The sequence below is a fragment of the Fusarium venenatum genome (assembly GCF_020744135.1).
Source record: "Fusarium venenatum strain MPI-CAGE-CH-0201 chromosome Unknown EDB82scaffold_4, whole genome shotgun sequence".
Taxonomy (NCBI): Eukaryota; Fungi; Ascomycota; class Sordariomycetes; order Hypocreales; family Nectriaceae; genus Fusarium; species Fusarium venenatum.
This window is the reverse complement of record NW_027072132.1, coordinates 6,291,768-6,314,541: the sequence shown is the minus strand read 5'-3', so window position 1 is coordinate 6,314,541 and position 22,774 is coordinate 6,291,768. Positions and strand designations below refer to the sequence as shown.

General features: G+C 48.6%; 7 protein-coding genes across 7 annotated transcripts; 3 read left to right on the top strand and 4 right to left on the bottom strand.

Annotated features, from left to right (window-relative positions):
* Positions 1–2,823: 2,823 nt before the first annotated feature.
* Positions 2,824–4,885, bottom strand: EDB82DRAFT_481189 (uncharacterized protein; the record flags this gene model as incomplete). Its single annotated transcript, XM_065608155.1, has 3 exons — positions 2,824–4,477; positions 4,618–4,762; positions 4,798–4,885. 3 exons carry the CDS (start codon positions 4,883–4,885, stop codon positions 2,824–2,826), a joined length of 1,887 nt encoding a protein of 628 aa, XP_065463538.1.
* Positions 4,886–5,322: 437 nt separating this feature from the next.
* EDB82DRAFT_517465 (ATP-dependent rRNA helicase SPB4) lies at positions 5,323–7,901 on the top strand. The gene is made up of 3 exons (XM_025725295.2): positions 5,323–5,496; positions 5,553–5,759; positions 5,814–7,901. The coding sequence occupies exons 2-3, from the start codon at positions 5,589–5,591 to the stop codon at positions 7,554–7,556; spliced, it is 1,914 nt and encodes a 637-aa protein (XP_025593908.2). The 5' UTR covers positions 5,323–5,496; positions 5,553–5,588; the 3' UTR covers positions 7,557–7,901.
* A 205-nt stretch (positions 7,902–8,106) lies between these two features.
* On the top strand, positions 8,107–9,989 carry EDB82DRAFT_517462 (uncharacterized protein). Its single transcript, XM_025725294.2, has one exon. The coding sequence runs from the start codon at positions 8,365–8,367 to the stop codon at positions 9,760–9,762; it is 1,398 nt and encodes a 465-aa protein (XP_025593907.2). The 5' UTR covers positions 8,107–8,364; the 3' UTR covers positions 9,763–9,989.
* Positions 9,990–10,582: 593 nt separating this feature from the next.
* EDB82DRAFT_548647 (CRM1 C terminal-domain-containing protein) lies at positions 10,583–14,319 on the bottom strand (the record flags this gene model as incomplete). Its single annotated transcript, XM_025725293.2, has 8 exons — positions 10,583–10,820; positions 10,876–12,145; positions 12,203–12,971; positions 13,027–13,748; positions 13,805–13,876; positions 13,997–14,069; positions 14,130–14,159; positions 14,254–14,319. The coding sequence occupies 8 exons, from the start codon at positions 14,317–14,319 to the stop codon at positions 10,583–10,585; spliced, it is 3,240 nt and encodes a 1,079-aa protein (XP_025593906.1).
* A 1,301-nt stretch (positions 14,320–15,620) lies between these two features.
* On the bottom strand, positions 15,621–17,517 carry EDB82DRAFT_350196 (pyridoxal phosphate-dependent transferase). Its single transcript, XM_025725292.2, has 4 exons — positions 17,078–17,517; positions 16,396–17,024; positions 15,987–16,345; positions 15,621–15,932 (listed from the first exon to the last, which is right to left on the bottom strand). The coding sequence occupies exons 1-4, from the start codon at positions 17,374–17,376 to the stop codon at positions 15,852–15,854; spliced, it is 1,368 nt and encodes a 455-aa protein (XP_025593905.1). The 5' UTR covers positions 17,377–17,517; the 3' UTR covers positions 15,621–15,851.
* Positions 17,518–18,061: 544 nt separating this feature from the next.
* On the bottom strand, positions 18,062–19,101 carry EDB82DRAFT_530575 (Alpha/Beta hydrolase protein; the record flags this gene model as incomplete). The annotated part of the gene is made up of 2 exons (XM_025725291.2): positions 18,062–18,542; positions 18,599–19,101. The coding sequence occupies 2 exons, from the start codon at positions 19,099–19,101 to the stop codon at positions 18,062–18,064; spliced, it is 984 nt and encodes a 327-aa protein (XP_025593904.2).
* Positions 19,102–19,994: 893 nt separating this feature from the next.
* EDB82DRAFT_517454 (uncharacterized protein) lies at positions 19,995–22,774 on the top strand. Its single transcript, XM_025725290.2, has 8 exons — positions 19,995–20,125; positions 20,181–20,303; positions 20,354–20,445; positions 20,498–21,246; positions 21,297–21,570; positions 21,621–21,796; positions 21,848–22,031; positions 22,079–22,774. Exons 1-8 carry the CDS (start codon positions 20,061–20,063, stop codon positions 22,558–22,560), a joined length of 2,145 nt encoding a protein of 714 aa, XP_025593903.2. The 5' UTR covers positions 19,995–20,060; the 3' UTR covers positions 22,561–22,774.

Genomic DNA, 22,774 nt, shown 5'->3' with positions numbered 1-22,774 from the left:
TACACTTATGAAAGGGATAATGTTTATCGAGGTGTTCCGAGGGTCAGCACCGGGCACTATGACTACCAGATATCCAATTGATCCCCAGTCTCTTATCCGACAACGAGACCCTGACGGCTTGCGATGGTAGATACTTAGGTATCTAACGCTCGATTGACGTCTTCAGATGTCCCATGATAACCTACAACATAAGACATGAACAGCCACTGTAGCACTTGATGTCGACATCTTGGAGCAATGGTATCATTGATCATGTATCAGGGAGCAGATAGCTTCCTGCAACGAACGCGAGCCCTGCAACAAAACCAACATCCTGCGCAAGGTTGGAGCACCACGGCCTGCCCGTCTGGTTGACTGACACCTACGAATGGAGACGATGCCCCATTTCTGTGCAGCTTCAAGGCTGCAACTCAACGGTGGCAGTTCTGGACTCTGCAGCAGCGGCACCTACTGCCTTTGTCCATTCCCACGGTACTTGAAGCCACCGTGACACGTCTTCCAACGGTTCCTGTGGCCACCCGCTCTTAACAATATGAAGCCATCACTAAGCTCTCAGAAGCTGTCACGGCTCATGCACACCCGATGCGGGTTGCTGCTTTAATCGTGAAACACAGCGACTCGCTCTCCTGTCTCACCATTACTGCGTCCCCGGACTTGGAATCCCTTTGCGCTACAGCCGATAACCATCGGTACCAAACGAGCATCATCCTAGTTCCAACATCTCGTGATTTTATTAGCTGTGTGCGCTTCTGATGATCGCGTCTCGATACTCTTTGGATAGCCAGTCCTACCATCAAGCTCGGGAGCCCATCACCTAGGTGGCATGACTTGCGAGCCCTGTGCTGAAAGCTGTATGTCAGATCGAGCTCAAGCTGCTGTGCTTTGATGACTTGCTTTCCCGGAATCCACTGAAGTCGTCTGATCTGCCCGCCTTAAACTGATCGATTTGAGGTAATGGCCACGAGATGAACCTGTAGACGATGACTGGAGCCGAATGCTGATGCGAGATTCGTTGAGATTGGAAAGAATCGAAGCACGGGTGGCTCGTTCCTCCACAAGAAGCCGAGTGCTTTTGTCCTGCAGTGCATTGCATCGCATTGCATTTGCATTGCATGGCAGGGCGGGTGTTGTTCCTATGTACTTTAACAACGCATCCACAATCTCCACTTGAGGAAGCCATTGACAGTTGATCATGTCACTTACTTTTTTTGTTCTTGGACTGGAATTACTCGACAGAAAGTAAACAAGTTACAAAGAGAGAAAATTTATTGCAACATAGCTGTCCAAGCGTATCTGTACATGCCCTCAGATATTATAAACCTACACGCCTCCCTCCATCACGCACGGACAACTCAGCGCCGTTGTGTGCGGCAAGGCGTGGCCCAGGCACACGGAGGGGAAGATGCAACTCTGTACAGGGGGTTTGATGATAGGGCACCATCTTATAGGATGATAGCTTTAAAGAGAGAAGCAAACTAAATGGAATTTTCTTCTCATTAAAAAGATGGTGTGAACGGATGTGAGGCTTTGCCGCCGGAGGAATTAATATCTAATCTACCTACTCTTAACTACTGTCAACGACAAGCATTTCTATCTACACATGCCCAGCTACATAGGTAGTATTCACTCAATGCACAAGGGGTTTGGTTAAACAAATCACTCAAAATCATCTTGCATCTCGTCTGATAATTCGTGACGTAGGCAACCATCTTGTAAGCAGAGCTCGCCCCCCCTGCCAGTGTTGAGAAAGACTTCCATGCTCCCGTTCTCCCTCCCCCGCCGTCATGATCAATGTCGTGTAAGTCAACTCTCAACGACCGGACTTAACCGAGAGACAAAATACCATGCCCAGGGTAATTCTCCCGAAATGCCAAAAAAGAACCCTTTTTAAACATTCCTGTGCAACTCAACCCAATCCCGGATGATTGGCATCCCGAACCCTTTTGTCCATCCTGTTGAGCCTTGGACGCACGCGGTGAAACGTACTCCCAGCCTAGGCAGTTGTAACTATCACCGGAATCCTTTGCTTGGACACCTCGTGGTACCAACGTATCAGTCAGACCGTTGAGCAGGGAGAGACTGAGAGGAAATACGAAATGTCGTACGGCGTTTGTACAACAGACGTCAAATTTGGCGGAACCTGACCGTTCATCACAGGATTGTCATGATGCCTGACCTTTGCCGACAAAAAAAAGGAGATGCGTTTCGTCTTCATTATTTAAACAAGATACCTATGTAGTTCCGTTCGATCTACCTGTACCTAGGATATCACACCTGACCATGCCCGTTCCGTTCCCGCTCCAGTTTCTATTCCAAAGGTTTCCCACCGTTGCCCCAAGGAATATATGTAGTATATATATATATATATTCTCCCGATGTAACACCGCATGCAAGCCCCAAAACCAAGGTTTGCGGCCACGTACCCAAAGCGGATAATAATGATGAATATTTTTGTGTACGGGGGATTAGCTTCCCCTTTCTCTTCTGCGCATCATCCCCATCTCGCAAGCTTAGCTCAAAAAGTACAAAGAAAAACAAAGTTCCCGAAAGACCGATGTAAACTCCATCTCTAGCAGACCCATGCTAGAATGATCATCGTTTCCACAGGGAAGAAGGAGTAAGAAACAAAAAACGGATGGGGAAACGAGGGGAGAGAGTAGAGTATATGCGTATGCCCCTGATGCATGTACAATGCCAGACTAATGCGCTCCATGTATGCGTTTGTCAATGTCTCATATGCGCCGTCATCTGATAAGAGACAGAGAACGACTTGTGTATGCACATAAGATGCTGTCATGCCCTCTATTGACAAGACTTGATAGTCTATGAGAAAACCTTGAGGAATCCCCAGATACCAATACCACTAAGGACGGGGATCGTGAGGTTGTCATCCCAGCCGAAGATGTCTACGACTTCACTGGCAGAAGCCACGAAGCCAGACCAGATGCTCATAACGCCCAGGGCGACTGCGCCAGAGATGGTGGTTTGCTGCTGCGAAACGCCGACAGCTTCGCAGATGGTCTTGGGCAACGAAAGAATGCCCTTGAACATGAAGTTCTCGTCGCCAGGGAAAGGGCCGATGGTGGGCACGAGCCAGCCGTAAAAGAAGTACGATGTAGCGACGCCAACGAGGAACGCAGCGGTAGAGCCAGCGAGAGACTTGCCCTTGCGAAGGCGAGGAGTGTATCGGCCCCAAAGTCGACCAAAGGTGCTAGCAGCTGTATCGCACCAACTGAGAAGGAGAACACTCATGATACCAATATCCTTGGGGAATCCGTAGAGAACGATCCAGGCACCCAAAAGGTAGAAGATGACACCGTTCCAGCCGGAGTACTCGCTCTCACGCATCAGAGCACCCAGAGCCTTGACGTAAAAGCGGTTGAAAGAAGCGTATCGGTGTCGGAGCCAGTCGACCGTCGTGATAGGAATGAGCGCTGACATGAGCCATGGAGTCACTGAGGTTGTCTGGGTGCCAGTCACGTAAAGCCAAATGACGAAAAATCCAATCGATACGTGCAGCACCTTGCGGGGTACCTCGTGCTTGTGCACAAATGTTCTCCAGTGTCGGTGGATGGGAATCAAACCGAGTGGACTGGGACTGCGACTGAAGTCGCGCCAGGACCATCCTATTGGCGTTGTGGGTTGAGGAGGCGCAAGATGACCGTTTGATGTGGAAGCCTTCCCATTGCCGTTGCCGTTCAGGGCGCCATTTGGATTCTGCTCTTCTGGAATGGCATTCTTGGATATATTGCCCGCCTTTGCAGCAGTGCTTGTCCGCTTTGTCAAGCGCGTCACGGCGTTTGTATCGATCGGCGAGCGGCTGCGGGTTCGGGCCCGTCGAAACTCGGGGGGCTCGGGCAGATCCTCATCTGGGTCTTCTTCAAGCGGCTGGGGAGTGGGTGTCCGTCTCCGGGCTGCGGAACGTGTGACAGGGCCCATGTAGTCGGAGGCGTCGCGCTCGGAGGGGGTGGGACTCGGCGAGATGACACGGGGCGTCTCCGGGATTTTAGATCGGGACGACATGGTGAGTGAGAAGGGCGGGAGCGCGGAGCAGTAGATGGCACCGACAACTATACGTCGGAGACTGTTGAAGCCAGGAGGCCAGAAAGTATTGGGTATTGTAGAGTGGAGATATTTATCACGGCGCGATGAGCGCTCCGTCGTGATGGGTTCTGATGGGGAGGAAATGGTGAAGGTGTTTGGGGTGTCGTAGTGGGAGGATCCGTGAGCGGGACGATTATGTTGTCGCTTTCCAGGGTCCAGAATGTGATCGTCCGTGTCGTCGTGGCTATGTCGACGCTGGTTGTGGCGTAGTGACTGGCCGTTATGCTCAGTACCAAGATTGTCTTGTTGTTGTTGTTGTTGTTGTTGTTGCTGCGGAGGATGATGCTGGTGATGTAGTTGGTCTTGGTAGCCGTAACCCTGACTCGGGCTCAGGCTCTGACTCGAATTCCTATTCCGCTTCGGGGGACTCGGACTACGTTTTGGCCGAGATTTTGATTTGGGAGATTGAATATTTATTGAATCCAGATTGATTAACAAGGGTGCAACGGAGGTTGGATCCCCCGCCGCATGATGGGTTCGGAGGTATAAGACGTCGATGACCGGGGCACGCACACATGTACAGTACCGTCAAAATAGTACAGTAGAGTACTAACGTAGGTGGGCGTGCGTGTGAGAATGGCGGCTGATACCAGGTGACGGGGGCGCTGAGACAAGCAGTAAATGAGAGTCGGAGAGGGTAAAGATAAGTCGCGTGACACTGGAAATGGGTTAAAAGAGGATACTGGAACTAACGCAGAAGGGCGAGGTTTCTGTTGGATAGTATTCGTCTGTATCGATCAAGTTTGGCTTTGGCTACAACGGTTGTAGATTTTTCCTTCATTCTGGGTCTCGAGAGATACGTATCTGTGGCGTTCAATTCCGTATCCCGTTCATAGTGGGACACCGCCTTTTACAAGGTATATAATAGCACATGTATACAGATTTAAGCATGTGATGGTCTACGAGAGGGTCCTCTTTTTGAAAGAACACCTCGGTTTTGAAGTTATACTCATGTAAAGATTTGGTAAAGTATTGTTTTACAAGTCTCACCAGCTTCCATGTGAAAAAAGCAAGCATATGAAATTAAAAACAAGATTAACTGTTTCCACCACGCATTCAAGTTGTATCCCGTCCCGGCTCTTCCGTCATCTTGTCTGGCTTGACTTTTATCCAATACCAATTCAGATTTCAAGCCAAGCCACGTCACCTGACTGCCTGCCAAATCTTCACCCTAGATTAAATCATTCATTTTCAGGGACCGTGTCAAATCCCACATCATCTGAGCTGTAATGCTTCTCTAAATAAGCACGTGCTGTGACAGGGAGACGTCAGAAAACGCCACATCTTCACCCCGCCTGCGCCACAAACATTAGCTCCATCGAATGGGGATCACGTGTCGATAAGATAAAGATTTCAAGAAATGTTTCGCGCAAAAGATGAATGTCAAAGACGGTCCGTCGATGCGCCTTGGATTTGTGATATACAGTCCAACTAATAACTTTCTATAGTAACCATACATTGGTCTTGTTGAATCTTGGCTGATTATGGCTACCGAAAAGACTAAGAAGAGAAGCCCCAGAGCTTGGGATAATCTCAATCCTCCTCTTTCAGAATGGATTCGAGATGCTGTCGCAACTATGGGCTTCGACCAGATGACGCCCGTTCAAGCTGCAACAATGCCACATTTCATGGGAAACAAAGATGTTGTAGTCGAGGTATGAGCAATACGGTCTTTCCAGGGTGTAATTGACATTCTGACATCTTGATAGGCTGTCACTGGTAGTGGAAAAACCCTTGCCTTCCTCATTCCTCTCGTTCAAAAACTTCTCCGACTTAGCGAACCTACGAAAAAGCATCACGTCGCCGCTATAATTGTATCTCCTACGCGAGAATTGGCTGCTCAGATCCATACTGTTCTTCTCAACCTCTTGAAGTTCCACGAGGCCTCTGCCGAAATCCTTCCCCATCTCAAAGACGACGAGGAAAAGCGTCCTTCAACTACTGTACCTGCGATTGTGCCCCAATTGTTGGTTGGTGGTACAACGACTACCGCACAAGACCTCAGGTTTTTCATTCGGCACAGTCCCAACGTTCTTATTTCCTCGCCTGGTCGACTCGTCGAGCTCCTATCTTCGCCTCACGTCCATTGTCCCCAATCCTCTTTTGAGGTGCTCGTCCTCGATGAAGCCGACCGTCTCCTTGATCTTGGCTTCAAGCCTGACCTTCAAAAGATCCTGTCGCATTTGCCGAAACAGCGAAGAACTGGTCTCTTCAGCGCTAGTGTAAGCGAAGCTGTTGGGGAGATTATTCGAGTTGGCCTGCGAAACCCTGTCAAGATCGAGGTCAAGGTTAAGATGAAGGGCGGTGGTATTCTCGAGGACAGAAGAACGCCAGCCAGTCTTCAGATGACATATATGGTTAAACCTGCCAGCCAGAAACTTCCTGCTCTTGCTGAGCTTTTGCGACAACTACCTGTACGACCCCAACGGAGTATCGTGTTCCTGTCCACTTGCGCCGCCGTCGACTACTTCCAGCATGTTCTGCCTCTGATACTACCTGAGGGTTTTGCGCTGGTACCCTTGCACGGAAAGCATGCATCTAAAGTACGAGAAAAGAACTTCAACAAATTCCTCAACTCTGTTTCTCCTACGATATTACTTACTACCGATCTGGCTGCCCGTGGTCTGGATATTCCTCAAGTTGACCTGGTTGTTCAAATCGATGCACCTTCAGATCCCAAGGTCTTTATTCATCGCAGCGGACGAGCTGGTCGCGCCGGCCGAAAAGGATTGGCGGTGGTGATGTTGCACCCTGGAAGGGAAGAAGACTACGTTCAGTTTCTGGAGATCCGCAAAACACCAATCGTACCATTGGAAAAACCTGCCATCACCACATCAGAGGATGATGCCGTCGAAGCTGCCAAGAAGATGAGAGATCTCGTATTAACCGACAGGGGTCTGTTCGACAAGGCTCAAAAGGCATTCGTGAGCTGGGCTCGAAGTTATGGCGCTCACCAGGCTACGTCTATCTTCCGTGCGGCTGATCTCGACTGGGCTGATCTCGGCAATGCGTGGGGATTGCTACGTATGCCTCGAATGCCTGAACTTAAGGGCTGGACAGGCGACAAGATGTGTGGTCTTGAGATCGACTGGGACAACTACGCTTACAAGGAGAAGACTCGCGAACAACAGCGAAAGGCTACTCTTGAGGAGGAGAAGTCTGGCGCAAAGAAGCAAGATAAGAATGAGGAGATTAAACGTAAGCGGAAGAACAACGAGGCTTGGAGCGCTAAGCATGAGAAGGAAGACGAGCGAGTGGAGCGAAGGGAGAAGCGACGCAAGCGTCGTGAGGCTGAAGCAACATCCAAGATGACTGATGACGAAAAGGTCAAGCAGACGGAGCTGAACGATCTGATCGCTGAGGTTCGGAGACAAACTCGTGAAAAGGCTGCTGCTGAGGCTGCGGCAGCCAAGGAAGGAAAAGATGATGAGTTTAAAGGGTTCGACGATTAGACAGAATATACCCCGAATTTTGGAACAATAATGTCATTTGGTTACCTGAAGGCGGAATGCATTGGAAGTGTATTTGTGATTGTGGGCATTATAGGCATGTTAGATATTACACCGTTTTAGCACAGCTATACGCGTATAGGGTGAATTGCTGAATACGAAAATTCGAGCTGAATCCGACAAACGCGTATTTGCTTTTCCTGTGTAAGTGATGGCTGTGCTACCTGCAGATATATTTAACAGCAGATAAGAGCCTGATCAAATGAATGACTACACAAGCGATAGGTCATTACTCCCTTCATGATGCTTCCTAATGTGTTCACATGAACTTGATGGCGAATGTGTAAGTTCTAGAGAAAGCAACGACTTCGAGAGCTTGGGTCTTTCTGGCAATGCTCCGAAGAGTATGAAATAGCAGGAAATAACAGGGATGTCTTGGTTGTTTTGTGTTTATGTCCTAAAGAGGCTCTGCTACTACCAGTAACTGAACTTTAGTCAATGCTGGCTCAGAGGCATACGTGGTACTATTGCGCCTCGCTCAAAATGGGTATCTACTACCTAGATCCCTGGTCGCTAGCACCATCGTTTTCGAGCGAAAAAAAAATAGAAAACCTAAACCTGGACAAAACAATCAGAACGCTTCATATACACCGATCAGCGAATCTATACATATTTTCCGAGAGAGTCGTTGACCAATCACAACACACAATTCAAGGTTGAACTACTAGTCATGATACTACCGATCTGATCTGATCTAAACAACCAATTCTCACTCTAGACCACATCTCATACTCAAACTGTTTCCTTTCCGATGCATCCGAATCCCCATTCTAATCCCGCCGCCGAGGACAAGACCTCGGTGGCTAAGCTCCGAAGACGCCATCGCAAGTCCCGCAATGGTTGCTTGGAGTGTAAGAGGCGGCACATCAAATGCGATGAAAAGCGCCCTGTTTGCGGCAACTGTACCGTTAGTGAGAGGAGTTGTTCATTCCCTCCTTCAGCCGCACCGGGATCTACTTCCGCTCAGCCTGAACCATCTATATCTGCTGCCACTCCATCCTTCAATGAGGCTTTGACCAGTACGAGTAATAGCGGTAGTCGGCTGCAGAGTCCTGTTGACAGTGTCTCGAGTACAGGGGCTTTACATCCTCCCTCGTCAATACCGCCCCCATCGTATCTTGGATATGGCCTAAACGCCACTGAACGGGCCCCTTCGACGATATTGCCTTCTTTCACAGAATCTTTTGCCACGGATTTTGCTGAGTCACCTATATCAACACCGCAACCAGATAGTACCCAAGGTTCTTCTGCTTTTCCTCGGCTCGTCTTCACCAACAAGCATCTTATCCTTCTACATCACTTCCGCAAGGCAGCACTTCTCGGCGCTGATAGTATAGACACTATTCTCGATATTGCTCTTGAATGGTCCTCACAAGCTCCTTACGCATTGGACCAGGTACTCGCCCTATCAGCAGACCATCTGGCTGTGCTTCATCCCGAAAATGCAGCTTCATATCGCCGGATGGCCACGGAGCTTCAAACACGTGCCCTCACATATTTCAACAAGGATGCTCAAGAGCTAGCTAGCCATGACACATACTACATCCCCCGGTTCCTCTTCTCCTCTCTACTAAGCTTGCATATGCTGTACGACACACTCACTCAATATCGCTCCTCCTTCCACATCTTTATAGAGAGGTTCTGCGAGTCGGTTTACCTACATCGTGGCGTTCGGTCTACAACCTCGGACCGTTACAACGACCTCCTTGAAACCCCCTTGGCAAAGTTCTTTCTTGAAGTCAGAGACGCAGCAGACGGTTACAAGGGAGACGAGTGCACTCCATTGATAGACCTCATCCAGCACTCTGATCTAAGCCCTACGACAGTGGAAGCATGCAATAATGCTGCCCACACATTGCAATGGGCTTACAACGTATATCGTAACCTACCGTCAAGTAGGAATGTGCAAGCAGTGTCAGCATTTCCTGTCGTCTTGCACGAAGACTTTGTGGAAGCTATTCGCAAACATCGACCGGAGGCATTATTGGTATTGGCATACTACGGCGTGTTACTCCATCGATGCCGCCACGTATGGATAGTTGGAGATTCGGGTGCATTTTTGATACATCTCATTGCTGGCCATCTTGGGAGTTACTGGCAAGAAGCTCTGCGGTGGCCGCTACAGGAGTTGGAGAACAATCAAGTGTGAAAGGATCTGAGAGGCTCACTATATTTACTGTATGTACATGTACCTAAAAGCGTTCACTTTGACTCGTATGGATCCTGCGCTATCTACCTGGGCTGGATGACCGCTATGGTGGATGCAGAATTGAAACAGTACCACTTGAGAGACACAGCCTATTGAGTAAAAACACGTTACTTCACAAGTTTCACAGTAGACGGTGATTTGGAATGAACAACTCAATCCAGTGGGCGAGACATTCATAAACACAATTAACAAAACACTCTCGCCTTTTCTTTTCTCTTTGACAAGACAATTATCCATAGTACAAACTATAACAATATCTACATGTGCCATCGTCTTTTTCCGCCTGCAGACACCGTATTCTGGATCTGTATCAGTATATCGTTTCTCTTTATTCGATTCACAACAGAGCGCAGGTGACAACTTCGTCGAGCGCTGAAATCGTCGGATAGTAGACTCAAACAACTATCGCCAACGAGAAACTCAAACACGGCCCCTTCATCTTTTCTTTTTTTTCTTTTTTTCTCTTTAATTCTCCCACTTGGAACTTCCAAGGGGGTGCCGATTTAGACTAGGGCGTCGCGCTGGGCATGGGCAGGCGGCTGGCCACTCTTCTATGGAAAGAATATGGTATCATAACAGGAAAGAAATTCGCTTGGACGAGGTGCTTCGACGTGCGTGGGGTGGATGAATCAGTTGACGGGCCGCGACTCTAGCAAAGTCTTCAAAGTCCATAAAACTCCCATCCATCCCCAGCTGCATCCGTCGACCCTGCTTCATCAGCAATTTGGGGCGCAAACTCGGACCGTAGTTCTTCGTTCAGTCATAGCTCCTCGTCGTCCAGCTCTGAGGGCTTGAGGAGACCCCCAACCTTCTGTCGTCGTTCCATATCGGCATTCTTAGCCTCCTGCTCTTGTTGCTCCTTCTCGACGACAAACAGCTCGGCATTGTCGCCGGCGAACTCCTTGAGGGAGACGAGGAAGTCACGAAGGTTGAGACGGAACTTATCGTACTGCGTGTTGAGTGTGAACAGACCCTCGACAAAGCTCTGAATCTGGTTTCTGTTTAAGTGTTAGCATTGTAACATATTGATGGAAATAGAAAGGTGAAACGTACGCTTGCAAGTTGCGGAAGGCATTTTGCAAGAGGTTAGCAACAAAGTTGGCAACAAACTCTCGGTTATCAGTTCCGGCTTGCGCCTGATCAGGGCTGTAGATGGGTCCCTGAATCTTGGGCTGAGTGCCGTCGGCAGGGTTGATGTAGTAGAATAGCTTCATCAGCAACATGGATTGTGTCTTGAAACCGGCCTTGTGGTCGTTGTCGGTCACGACGAAGAACACATCCTGAAGGATGGTGATGAAGAATCGCTGGAAGAAAGCGTTGGCGGTCTGAACGTCGGTCTTCTCGGCGATGTTGTTAATCAGCTCCAGAGCCATGTTGAGACCGGCAGCCTCGACATCTCGGTTGTCGTGTTTGAAAGCCCACGAGCACGAGTCGATGACAAACTTGAACTGGTTGTTATCGAGCTTAAGAAGTGCCGGGAAGCAGTGCAAGTTGATGGCGCGGAGGAGGTTGAAGAACTCCACTCGGTGCTCGGGGAACTCTGAAAAGTCCTTGTTAATCATTTCCAGGGTGCACTCAAAGACGTTCTGCATGATGGTAGGAACCTGGTCTTCCATCAAAGCGGAGAGCTTAGTGATGATGGTGGAGCAAGCCTTGAGCACCTCGGCATCTCGAGCACCAGCAACGTTGCGGTTGTAGTCGACCAGAACAGAGTCCAGCAGAGGAGGGACCATCTGGGCACGGACAGCCTGGAGGTCTTCTGCCTTATCAACATACACCTCAATGAGCTTGAGAATCTCCTTCTTGATAGTTCGGAGACCTCGGACCTTGGGCATCTTGGTAGCCAGTTCACCATCGCGGGCCACAGCCTCGGAAATCAGTGTACTTGTAGCATTGTACATCTGGAGCATGTCGTGGTAGATACGGCCGATTTGGGGATAGAAGTAGGATCCCACAGATGAACAAGCCGAAACGTTGGTCTTCATGATGTTTCCAATAACCTTGATAGTCTCTGCATCCTGGAGGATAGAGGGGTTAACTGTTGCTTGCTTGATAATTTCGTCCCAAGCGGCATTAGGAATGGCCATGAGGTCGGAGAGAAGTCGCTCCTGCTGATGCTTGTTACCCTGAGCAGCAACCATGTAGCCACAAGCCTCGTAGAATGTGTGGACTTGCTGAGGGGTCAAATCGCAGGTAATCTTGCCCATGTTACGGACAATCTCCTCAATGAAGGGCTCCTGCTCACTAGGTTGGAGAGCAACAAAGTGTCGTCGACACTGCCGGGCAATCTTGATAAAAGTATCACAAGCCATGTCTTGTACACCTGTAGTATCTTGTTAGCGTACTTCAAATGACAGCTGACCCAAGGTCAACAACGTACCCTCATGCGACTCGTGCATGAACTCAAACAGCTTGTTGACAACTGTCTTGAGGAACTTCCAGTGCGCCTTGAGGAAACGAGGATACTGGCCGACAATATACATAATGTTACTGGCGACCACAGCCTTGTTGTCCTTGCCGCGTTTCATCTCAGTGAGGCCTAGCAAGTCCTTGATAACCGTGACCAAGAATCTCTTCTCGGTCTCCTCGTTCATGGCCAGAGAAATGGATCCGATAGCCCAGCAAAGAACGTTGCAGTTGTGCCAAGACCACTCGCTGCCATCAACCTGTCTGGCAAGCTTTTCGGTCATAATGTTCTCCGTGTCGACAACGTCCAAATGCGTCAGGTACACCAGGCACTCTCGGATCGTCTTGTACAGCTGCACGGTGTCGCTCTCCTTGACGAACTCTCGGACAATTTCACCCTCGTCGTTCTCGACAATCAAGACTTCTTCAGGTCGGACCATCTTCTCAATCATAACAACTCGTAGGTTTGAAAGAACCTCGTTGTATTTGTGCTTTCGGAGAGGGTAGTTGTTGAGCATGGTAGGATTGGGGGCACCGCCACCAGACATGCCTGCGCCGACAGCCATGAGAGGGTTCAGGTCCGTAATAGGGAGTGCTTGCATCTCCTCGTAAAGCTCCTGGACAAGCTTGAGCCAGTAATCGAGGGTAATCTTGAAGATTTCTCGATCATCAATCTGCGATATCCTAATAAGATAGTAGTGACCGTGAATAAGGAAATCTCTGTTAGGGAGTTTCTCGACAAGCTATTTCAAACATGTTAGAATCACAAATGCAGTGCAAGCATGGCGTGTAACCTACGTTCAAGTGCATTCCGAAGAAGTTGCAAAGGAAGAGTGCCAGATTTTGAATAAACTCCTGGTCCCTTGAGTTGCTGCTGGGATATGTGCTCTTCAGATCAAGAGAGACCGGAATGATGTTAGCAATGGTGGTCAAAGTCTCTGTGAACATCTTGACGAGCTCCTCGTCGTAGGAGTTGGGTTGCCCGGGACCTCCAGTCTGAAGACCTCCAATCTCAGTAAGGCACTGCATAGTGACGTTGCGGAACTCGGGGGTCGAGAGGAATCGGGTTCGCAGTGTGTCGATAAGTGGTGTCTCGAAGATGTATCCCAGGGGGATCCAGTTGCAGAATCGCAGAAGGGTCTCGAGAGTCGCCTTGACCAAGCTGGGCTGCGTGGCCGTGTTGAGAACCTCTTGGCAGAGGTTGAAAATTTGTGAGAACTCGGCGCACATAGTCTGCTTCAGGCTGCGTGTCTTTGTCGATGTCATCTGCTCAGCTGAGTAGTCGAAGACTTCCTCCGAAAGGAGGCGAAGAATGATCATGTTGTTCTCGCAGATGGCCAAGTTGGAATGGCATGACTGAATGATTTCGTTGATAAAGGTAGGCCAGTTGTGAGGCCACTCCTGCTTGAGGACGGAAACGAGAACGAGGTTGAGCTTGTTGAGCAAGGTCTTTTGCTGGCGCAAAGACTCTTCGGTGCTTGAGCACTGGATGATGAACTGGACAATGAAGTTTCGGATTCCTACGTGAAAACTGGTCAGACAGGGTGATTGTGTTGTCATCATAAACAAGACGAACCTTGGCACTGTTCCCGAGGGAGTACCTTCCACCTTGTCATGATCACATTATCCAGGACCTGCAGACCCAAGTCTGTCAAAAATTTGTTAGCCAAGTGGATTCAGAATTCATGTATTCGCAAAGATCAAAGGGAACAAAGCTAGCTTGAGTGCAGCACAGCGTGGAAGGTGGCGCAAATCCGAGACAACGCACATTTGGTTTGAGGGTACTGCGCATCCGAGAGGATCTTGTCGACCATAAGCCAAGCATCGGGGTCTTCTTTGAACTGCGGTCGGGTCAGTGAAAAAAGTTCTGTACGAGCCAGGAGTTCAAGAAATGCACGAACCTGGTTGAGAGCAGCTTGGGCGGCTTTTTGCTATACGATTGACGAGGTTAGATTAGCTCTTGTTTCCCATATAGACGCGCGGGGTCCGCGGTTGGTGAAAACCGAGAGCCAAAAGATCGCCTACCTGCTCACCGCGCCCCTCGTAGAAGGAGCGGACGAGGACGTCCAGCTCTTCAATGGAGGCGGCCATTTTGTGTTTGTATGTCGGGTGTTCACGAGGGGGTCGTTACGTGGGAGAGATGGAGATGTTGGTGGTTGGAGAAGGTAGTTTGTGGTGGGCGAACGAAGACGAGGCAAGGCGGGGGGATAGAGAGAGAAGATACAAGCAAATGCTAGCCCCAGGTAGATAAACTATAGCGAGGAAAGCAGTAGCGTAGCGTAGCTCAGCTCAGCTCGGCTCTACAGTAGAAGGGATATGGTGGATGTATGATGATCGGGAGGAAAATGCGTCGCAAAGGAAGCAGTGAAAAATGAAAAAGAGGAGAAATGCAAAGTTCGGCTTTGGCGAAGCAAACTAAGGTAAAGTGGACGACGTCGGTGAGGTGAGGTGAAGCGTGAAGAGATCCATGAATGGACTGGACCTATGCGGGCGGCTCAGGACGAAGTGGACCTCAACGCCAGCGCTGTGAATACAGTACAACGGACACCTTTAGTGGAGTTCCATGCCCAGAAAATGCCCCGCAGTGTAGGCTGCGTCACTTGTAACCACCAGCAACCAGACCTACCTAAGAGCTTCAATTCTCAGATCTGATGCTCAGGTACCTCACCCAGGTTTGTCAGCAGCGGGGCACGACACGCCACGACACAGGCAAAAGAAAGGATGAATGTCATGTCACTATCACATAAGAAACATCACAAGTATCTCTACTTATTCAGTCACAACGGTCGATACTGCCATCGTGAATAAGCCATTCAAAAACGCAGTGCACCTACCATCCATCAGACCCATGACGCTGGGATTTTTGTAGTGGTACTTCAATTCCCAGCCTCCTGGGCGCAACATAACCGTAACCGATCGATCTCATGATTCGCTGTGATTTCACAACGGCGCATGTTGGTCACTCTTGTCAGTTATGCACCATTGATTAATGTTACCGGATGCGGCAGTCCGAATATTGGGATCGTGTTTGAGTTGTTCTTAATCACGACAAACTCTTCAAAATCTTGCCCAGCTGAATGTGTTCACTTTATACCAATATATCCTATCGTATAACCATAGCCTTTTAGTATGGTCAACTCTAGCTGCATTCACAGTTGACACGATGTGATATCACATTTCCCTCTCGGCTGAAAACAGCGCCGAGGGGTTATTTCGATAGCCTGGCATTCTTATTCATAACCTGAGGGGGAAACTCATATTCAAAGTGACAGAACAGTCTGGAAACTTCTGTTCTTATTGACCATATACAATTTATGCATGATAGCTTTCAACGGGAACAAGACCGAAAGATATAAATGTGTAAACTGTTAATTCGCGTAGCACTACCAAGCAAGGATCAAAGGGTATTTATCAAAGTATCATATTTTTTAAGCTCGCTTTATCAATAAAAGACAATACAAGCCAACCCTCTATAGTTGGTTCCATCATCTATCCAAATACCAATCAATATGGCCAGCCATTGCTTTCATTATATACTGTTAACTTAGCACGGCCCAGAGCTTTCACTAGGTCGTTAACAAGTTATGTTGACGACGTTTTTCATTTTTCTTTATGTCTCATGTTTAAGGCTTGTAACCGGCCTCGAACAGGCTCTCCTTAAGAGCATTAATGGCCTTCTCCATGTGGTTTCGGCTAGGGTCCAGCTGTGAAACAAATTAGTCCCAAATTTTACAAAAGAAAGTATAAATTAAACTTACAGCGCTGACACCCATGTGACCGAATCGGATGTACTTGGAGGCAATAGCCTTGTGAATACCACCAGCAAAGACGACACCCCTGCCAGCCAGCTTGGGCAGAACATCAGGAGCACCAACGCCCTCAGGCAGGTAGATAGCAGTCATGGCGTGAGCCTGGTCCTCGGGCTTGGCGGCAACGATCTTGAGACCGAGGTCGGTGATGGCCTTCTTGACCTTGTTAGAGACCTCGATGTGGCCCTGGAATCGCTCGGACAAGGGCTTGGAGAGGATCTGGCTCAGACTGGTGTGAAGGGCGTGGACGAGCTGAGGAGAGGGAGTGGCGAAGTAAGAGGGCTTCTTGGCCTCGTAGTTCTTCATGACTGCGCGACATTAGCAAGATATACATGGTTCGGGTACATGCGTTACTCACTGGGAGTCCAGTTCTTCATGGAAGCAAAATAGGCGGGGATAGGAGTCTTGCGGTTCTCGAGAGCGGCAGCAACAGCTCGGCCACTGAAGAAAGAGATAGACAGACCGGCAGGAACACCAATGGCCTTTTGACTGGCAGTAACAACACCGTCCAGACCCCACTCATCAAAAGCGATCTCCTCACAGGCAACACTGCAAACACCATCGACAATAACAAGAGTCTCGGGTGAGACTCGCTTGACAGTAGCTGCGAGGTTCTTGAGCTCACTCAGGACACCTGTTGATGTGTCGACGTGTGTAACTGTAAGGATCTTGTACTTCTTCTCGGAAAGTGCCTTCTCGATCTCGGGGAGCTGAGGTCGGCCACCAACCTCACCGTCGATCTTGGTGACGTTGGCACCGTAGGCGCGCAGGCAGTCGGCGAAGCCATCGCCAAAGTAACCAGTGCTAAGAACAAGGGCGTCCTCACCAGCCTCAACAAGGTTGGCAGCGACGATATCCCATCCTAGAGTACCGGAACCGGAAATGATATAAGGTTGGGCGGAGGGGTCGGTCGATTGGAAGAGCTTGCGGGTCATGGAGAGGGTCTCGCCGAAGGTGTTGACGAAGCCAGGGCCGACGTGGCTCTCACTGGAGGATAGGTATTAGCAATTGATTTATCATGAATGATATATTTCGCATACCTGTAGTGGCCCATAGACTTGAGGACATCATCGTCGAACTCAATGGGTCCGGGGATGAGCAGAGTAGCGTGTTCAGGTTGAGAAGACATGTTGGCTGTGGTTGTCGATAGAAGTCGAGCTTGGGTGGATGACGAAAGAGCAGGGGAAGCTGCGTTATAAGAAGAGGTCTGATGCGACAGATGGCCCGAGAAGAGAGAGATCCTATCGGCCGACGTAGCGGCCGAATACGTAGTAAAGCCCGCCGAAGAGGGGCCTTCGGCGGACAGCTCCGGAACGCGGGGCACTTTCTTTCCCTCCATTATGAACGCCGAACCAAGCAAGAGCGATCGACTGCGACTGGCTGCTCCTACCCCCACTGACAACGACAACCGCTGGAACCGCTGAAGGGTCGCCAGGTTGGCTGTTATGGACTGGTGACTGCCTGAGGCAACCCAAAAAGAGAAGAAAGACACGGAAGAAGCCCGAGGTTTACTGCAAGACAGTAAAGATCGGTAGGGCCTCCGAATGTGGGATTCAAGGCCGGTCTTTTCGGGTCTTTGAAGTACCGATATCGAATCTTGATAGCCAACAAGTCTCGGAGGTTATTTTCCTTTTGTTTGATGATGATGAATTGAAGTGATGAATTGCCTCAGGGGAAGAGACAAAAGAGACACCGCCTGACGAACGCCCTGTCGAACTCGCTTTAGCACCGGAGTCCCCTGTCTCTCCGTCCGGGCCCTCTTTTTTCTTCTTCCAGTACAGCTAACGAGATTCATCGGCACATTTAGACGCCGCTACCGGACCGGGAGTTGAATAATTTAGTGGAGGTTCTATCGGGACACGAACCGATTATCCACGATGTCCTTGGTAGCGGCAGATGTTGACGGGTATTGGACCGAAGGTCTTGCAGTACAGCTTTATCACTGAGTCGATTGAAGAAGAGATGAAACGAATAGTATACAATGGAGTCGTGAGCGCCAAACATATCCAACTACACACAGGTACTCAAGTAATACCTTTGTAAAAGTCAAACAACTTCTCAGCACCATCTTCCCACTGCACATCATTTTGCAAGTGATGTCCAGCACCTTCAACAAAGAGCAATTTCACACCGTCACGCTTCCCAGTCCCGGCTTCACGATAATAACTAGCTGTCTCTCGAGACACTGACTCTGTCATCAGCTTATCCTGAGTACCTGCCATGACAAGAACCTTTTCATTACTTGTCCCGTCGTTGCGGATGTGCTTCAGAATAGTCGATGCAGATGTGAATGAGTTCATCATGCTGAAAGGCCATAGGTAGGCCTCGTAGCGATTCATATGACGCTGGAAGTCGACAACGGCCGAGAGAGGGTATTTATCGCCAAAGAAGGCGCGTTGGGTGAGTTTTGGATGTAAGAGAGGTGAGTTAGAGTGCCAGAGATGGAAAATCATTCGAATGGTGAACCAAGGATCCATTTTCCACCAATTCATGTATACGCCCATTCTGCGAGGCGGTGTTAGTGTCTCGAATGGAGGCCAAGATATGATGAATTGACTTACGATCCGAACCCTGGGACAGCACCGAGCAACGCAAGGGCTTTGACATTAGCCAGGCCATCACTGAGAATACCCTGGCTCAACCCTCCACCACTCGAGTGCCCAACAAGCATCACCTCATCCTTTTCACGGATCTCCACCCAGTCAATCACCGCAACTAGATCAGACGCCAAAGCACTTCGAGGTGTTGCAAAGACCATACGGAAGTATGACGGATGCCATGACTCTCCATGACCGCGCAGCGAGACTGCATAGCATGGAACTCCACGAGCGGCTAGATATTGCATGTACTCTGTCCATACCCATGCACAGCCCATTCCGCCATGGCAGAATACTATGGGAGGGCCATCTGTTCTGTCGGTGATCGAGGGATAGTTGGATAGGACTTCAATTTGGCCTTGAGGTGTGTCTACCCAGTGGCGTTCGAGACCATCTGGAACAGGAGACGGAGGACCTGAAGGTCGGGTAAAGTAAAGCCACTGATAGCTGAGGTTGAAACCAAACATTGGTGTTTGTATTGTATCGAGGTATGTTTAGGTGTAGAGGTGTAGGTGGTTCTTTTATCAGATGAGAAAGGTGGTCCGCAACAGTATGGGCATTGCTTTCCTCTTATACGAGACAAAGTGATAACACAAGAATCAGCTGGGGCCTTAGAAATTACCACAAATAGCGAAAAGTCCTCTCATTCCGGCAAATGGTCGTGTTTGTCACACATGAATATTCCGTCCAGATTCAGCCAGCTTACTGCAAGCCACCAAAGAGTCATAAGCTTCAGCCGCACTAGCCCAGAGTCTTGGACCATCCACAACCAGTTGCATTCACAAACTCGGAAGAATCGGGGACTAGAACACTAGTACCTATGAAGTATTTGTTTCGAGCTTTACAGCATTTGTTCTTGCTGAGTGGCTTCTTAGGTGAGGCCAAGAACCCAATATCATGTGTTCTGCGACTAGTACATTCTGATGAATGCACCTGAATCTAAAATGGTTTATTTCTACAACATGGGGGAGGGGTTTGCAGATACCTCTTTGCAACTTTGTAGCATGTGGCTCGCATTAATCAAGCTGAAAGGCCAATGTCTATCTCTATTGGAATTGTCTGTTCTGATGTCGTATCAACAAGGTTGTGTTATTATTGGCAATAAACGGACTTTTGACGGTGCTTCAAACTCAAGACGTTCTAACGCAATCAGGCAGAGTAGACGATCAAACATACAAAACTCCGCCATCAACTAAAGTCAAGAACAATACCCACACCTTCTAGAGCCCTTCTATCCTTTGTCTTCGGCTTTGGATCCCTATCTTTCCCCAATCTACCCCGCTCTTTGCGCGGACACTTGCTCGCTAGATACGTCTTGGGACTGGAGGGACACAGGGATACTGGCGTGTTACTCATTCACAACAAGATACACAATTTACTATCAATCAATGGTATTCAACTTAACTACAGCGTATCTCTCAAACTGATGTCAATGTCTACGCGCTCTAGCTCCACACGTCCAAACAATGCTAGAAAGCGTGCTCCTAAAGCGTATGTTCCTACTGGATGGTACTCAAGTTTAGCATCACTAATGAGGACTGATTAGTTGTGTAAGATGTCGCGATCAAAAGATCAAATGTTCGGGTTCTCAACCCTGTCAACAATGCGATAAAAGAGGGTTGCCGTGTCGTTTCGATGACGAATCTCGCAAAGTAGTTGTTTCAAGAGGGTGAGTTTGACAACAAGTATAGTTCACGATGAGTAGCTCAAGTCCTTCAGGTATATCAACAATCTTCAAGAAAGGCTCGCGTTGCTGGAGAGAAAGGCAAACCAGCAAGATGTAGCTGGTCAATCGAGAAGCCCGGAGCTAGGTGAGTACATGTGATCTTTTTATAATGATTGTTCCTATACTGAGTAAATAAGGTGAATCAATACGGGTATCTGATGCAATTAACGACATTCCAGATCTTGCCAAGGTTCCAAGTTCAATATCACCGTATGCATCAGCCCATACACAAACTCATCGATCTAATAGCCAAGGCCAGGCTCCTTTGATAAATCCTCTGGCCTTCCATACCTACGACTTTGTCCCAGGTATCAAAAGCCATCTTCTCTTCATGGGAACATCTTCAAACTGGTCTTTCAACAGAAGAGTCTTGACCATGACACATGAGCGCATCAAGGGAACAGCATTGCCTACTCACAACCTTCATTTCTCAGGGCTTGAGGGGAAATTGTTCGACTTCAAATGGGATGGCATAAGGAGGATGGCACCAGGAGATGCACTCGACATGACCGCGCTACCAGCCAAGGATTTTGCTCTGTATCTCATCAATTCAGTCAAGTTTCACTGTGGATGGCTATATACTCTGTTCGACGAGGACAACTTTATGGAACGATTCCACTGCTTCCATGATAATCCTGCAGAGTACTCGCGAGCCGAACCTCTCTGGTTTGTTCATTATCTTATTGTTGTAGCACTTGGAAAAGCGTTTGTGGTTCAATCTACCAAATCTAGACGTCCTCCTGGCGGCGACTTATTCATACAGGCTATGAAACTCATGCCAGACTTTAGCTTCTTCGAGTGCAATATCATAGACGAGATGCAAGTCCTTTGTTGCGCTGCTATTTACCTACATTCCGTCGATCACATTCAACAAGCACACCGTCTGGTAAGATCTGTCCAAGTACTTAGAGACATAATGGCCACTGACAGAACTAGGTCTGCAACGCTCTTCGTCATGGTTTAGAACACGGAATACACACCGAGATGCAGTCCAGTGCTCTAGACAAGTCTTATGTAGATAAATGCCGTCACATGTTCTGGACTATCTACACCCTCGAACGACAAATGGGTTCTTTAATGGGCCTCCCATTGAGTATATCCGACGATGTCATAAGCGCGCGTTTTCCTGCCTTTCCAGGACAGCCAGAAAAGCTAGAGGCTCTCAAGATACATGTCGACTTTTGCAGGGTGCTTGCCCAGATAGACCAGAGTAGGTGTATTTTATCCAGACATGAAGATGTGCTAATTACATGCGTGTAGCTGTATATGGGCTCGAAGGAAAACTCGACAGTCGGTATATAGAAGCCACTCAATCAGTGCTCAAGAGTATTGCTGTCGTTACTGAACGGTTGAATAAATCGTTTGAGATTCAATCGAGCGAAGGAATGGCTGGCATTTCACGAATATCAGCTCACCTTCATCTTCTACAGCACCAAGTAAGCTCTTCCTCTACACTCTTGTTCGACAGACGATTCTGACATGTCAAGTGCATTATTCTCACCACACGACCATTGCTTTATACGTTTCTTCTTTCCAGGCTAGGTCATTTAGAGGTTGCTTTGATGCATTGGTTACAATCCGAGAGCGTAATGGGTCTTGTTCAGATGTGTACCGAGTCTGCTCAGCAGATTCTCAGAATCCTCTCGAGCCTGTCTGACCAGGGACTTCTGGGTATGTTGTTCGCTACGCCGATAAGGCTCAAGCTAACGCCCAAAAAGAAACATTCCTGCGCTTCGATCATGATGCAACCTTTACCGCGACTATAGCATTGCTCATGGCGGCTGCTATCGATTCGTCACTATTACCAGATCATACTCCATGGACACAACGTGCCTACGCCCTCTTTGACGAGATGTGCTCTCGCGGTAACCCCGTAGCTAACATGGTTGCGTCAGAACTACAACAGCTGGAAGGTTTATTACAAGAGTTTCTTGTTAACAATGAGTCAAGAACTTTGGTCGTAACACAGAGTCACGACACTCCACGAGAAGGGCTAGCTGATGATACAGATACAACCGTAGCAACTATTTCTGGATATGCCGATCCATTCAATCTTGATTCAGGTGATGATTTTGGGCTGGGGTTGAGCTATGAGCTCAGTGCAGAACAACTGCTCAATGTTGCAAATTCCCTAGACATAGATAGTTTGACGTGGCCATGGCCTGAAGACTCAATGGCAGAGGATATGGAGGCGTCATAGATGCATGGAAAGACGTATAATATTGGCATTGGAAAGGCTTTAGATTGTTGACAGGCAGGATTATACCAGTGCAGCTGGCTAATCCACCTAAGCATTTCTATAGAGGTGTCGACCGAGGGAGGGTCCCATGGGAAACAAATTGGACCAAGAGGCAAAGAAACGTTCATAGTATTTTGGGAATACTTTAACAAAACTTATAAAATGCATCCGTACC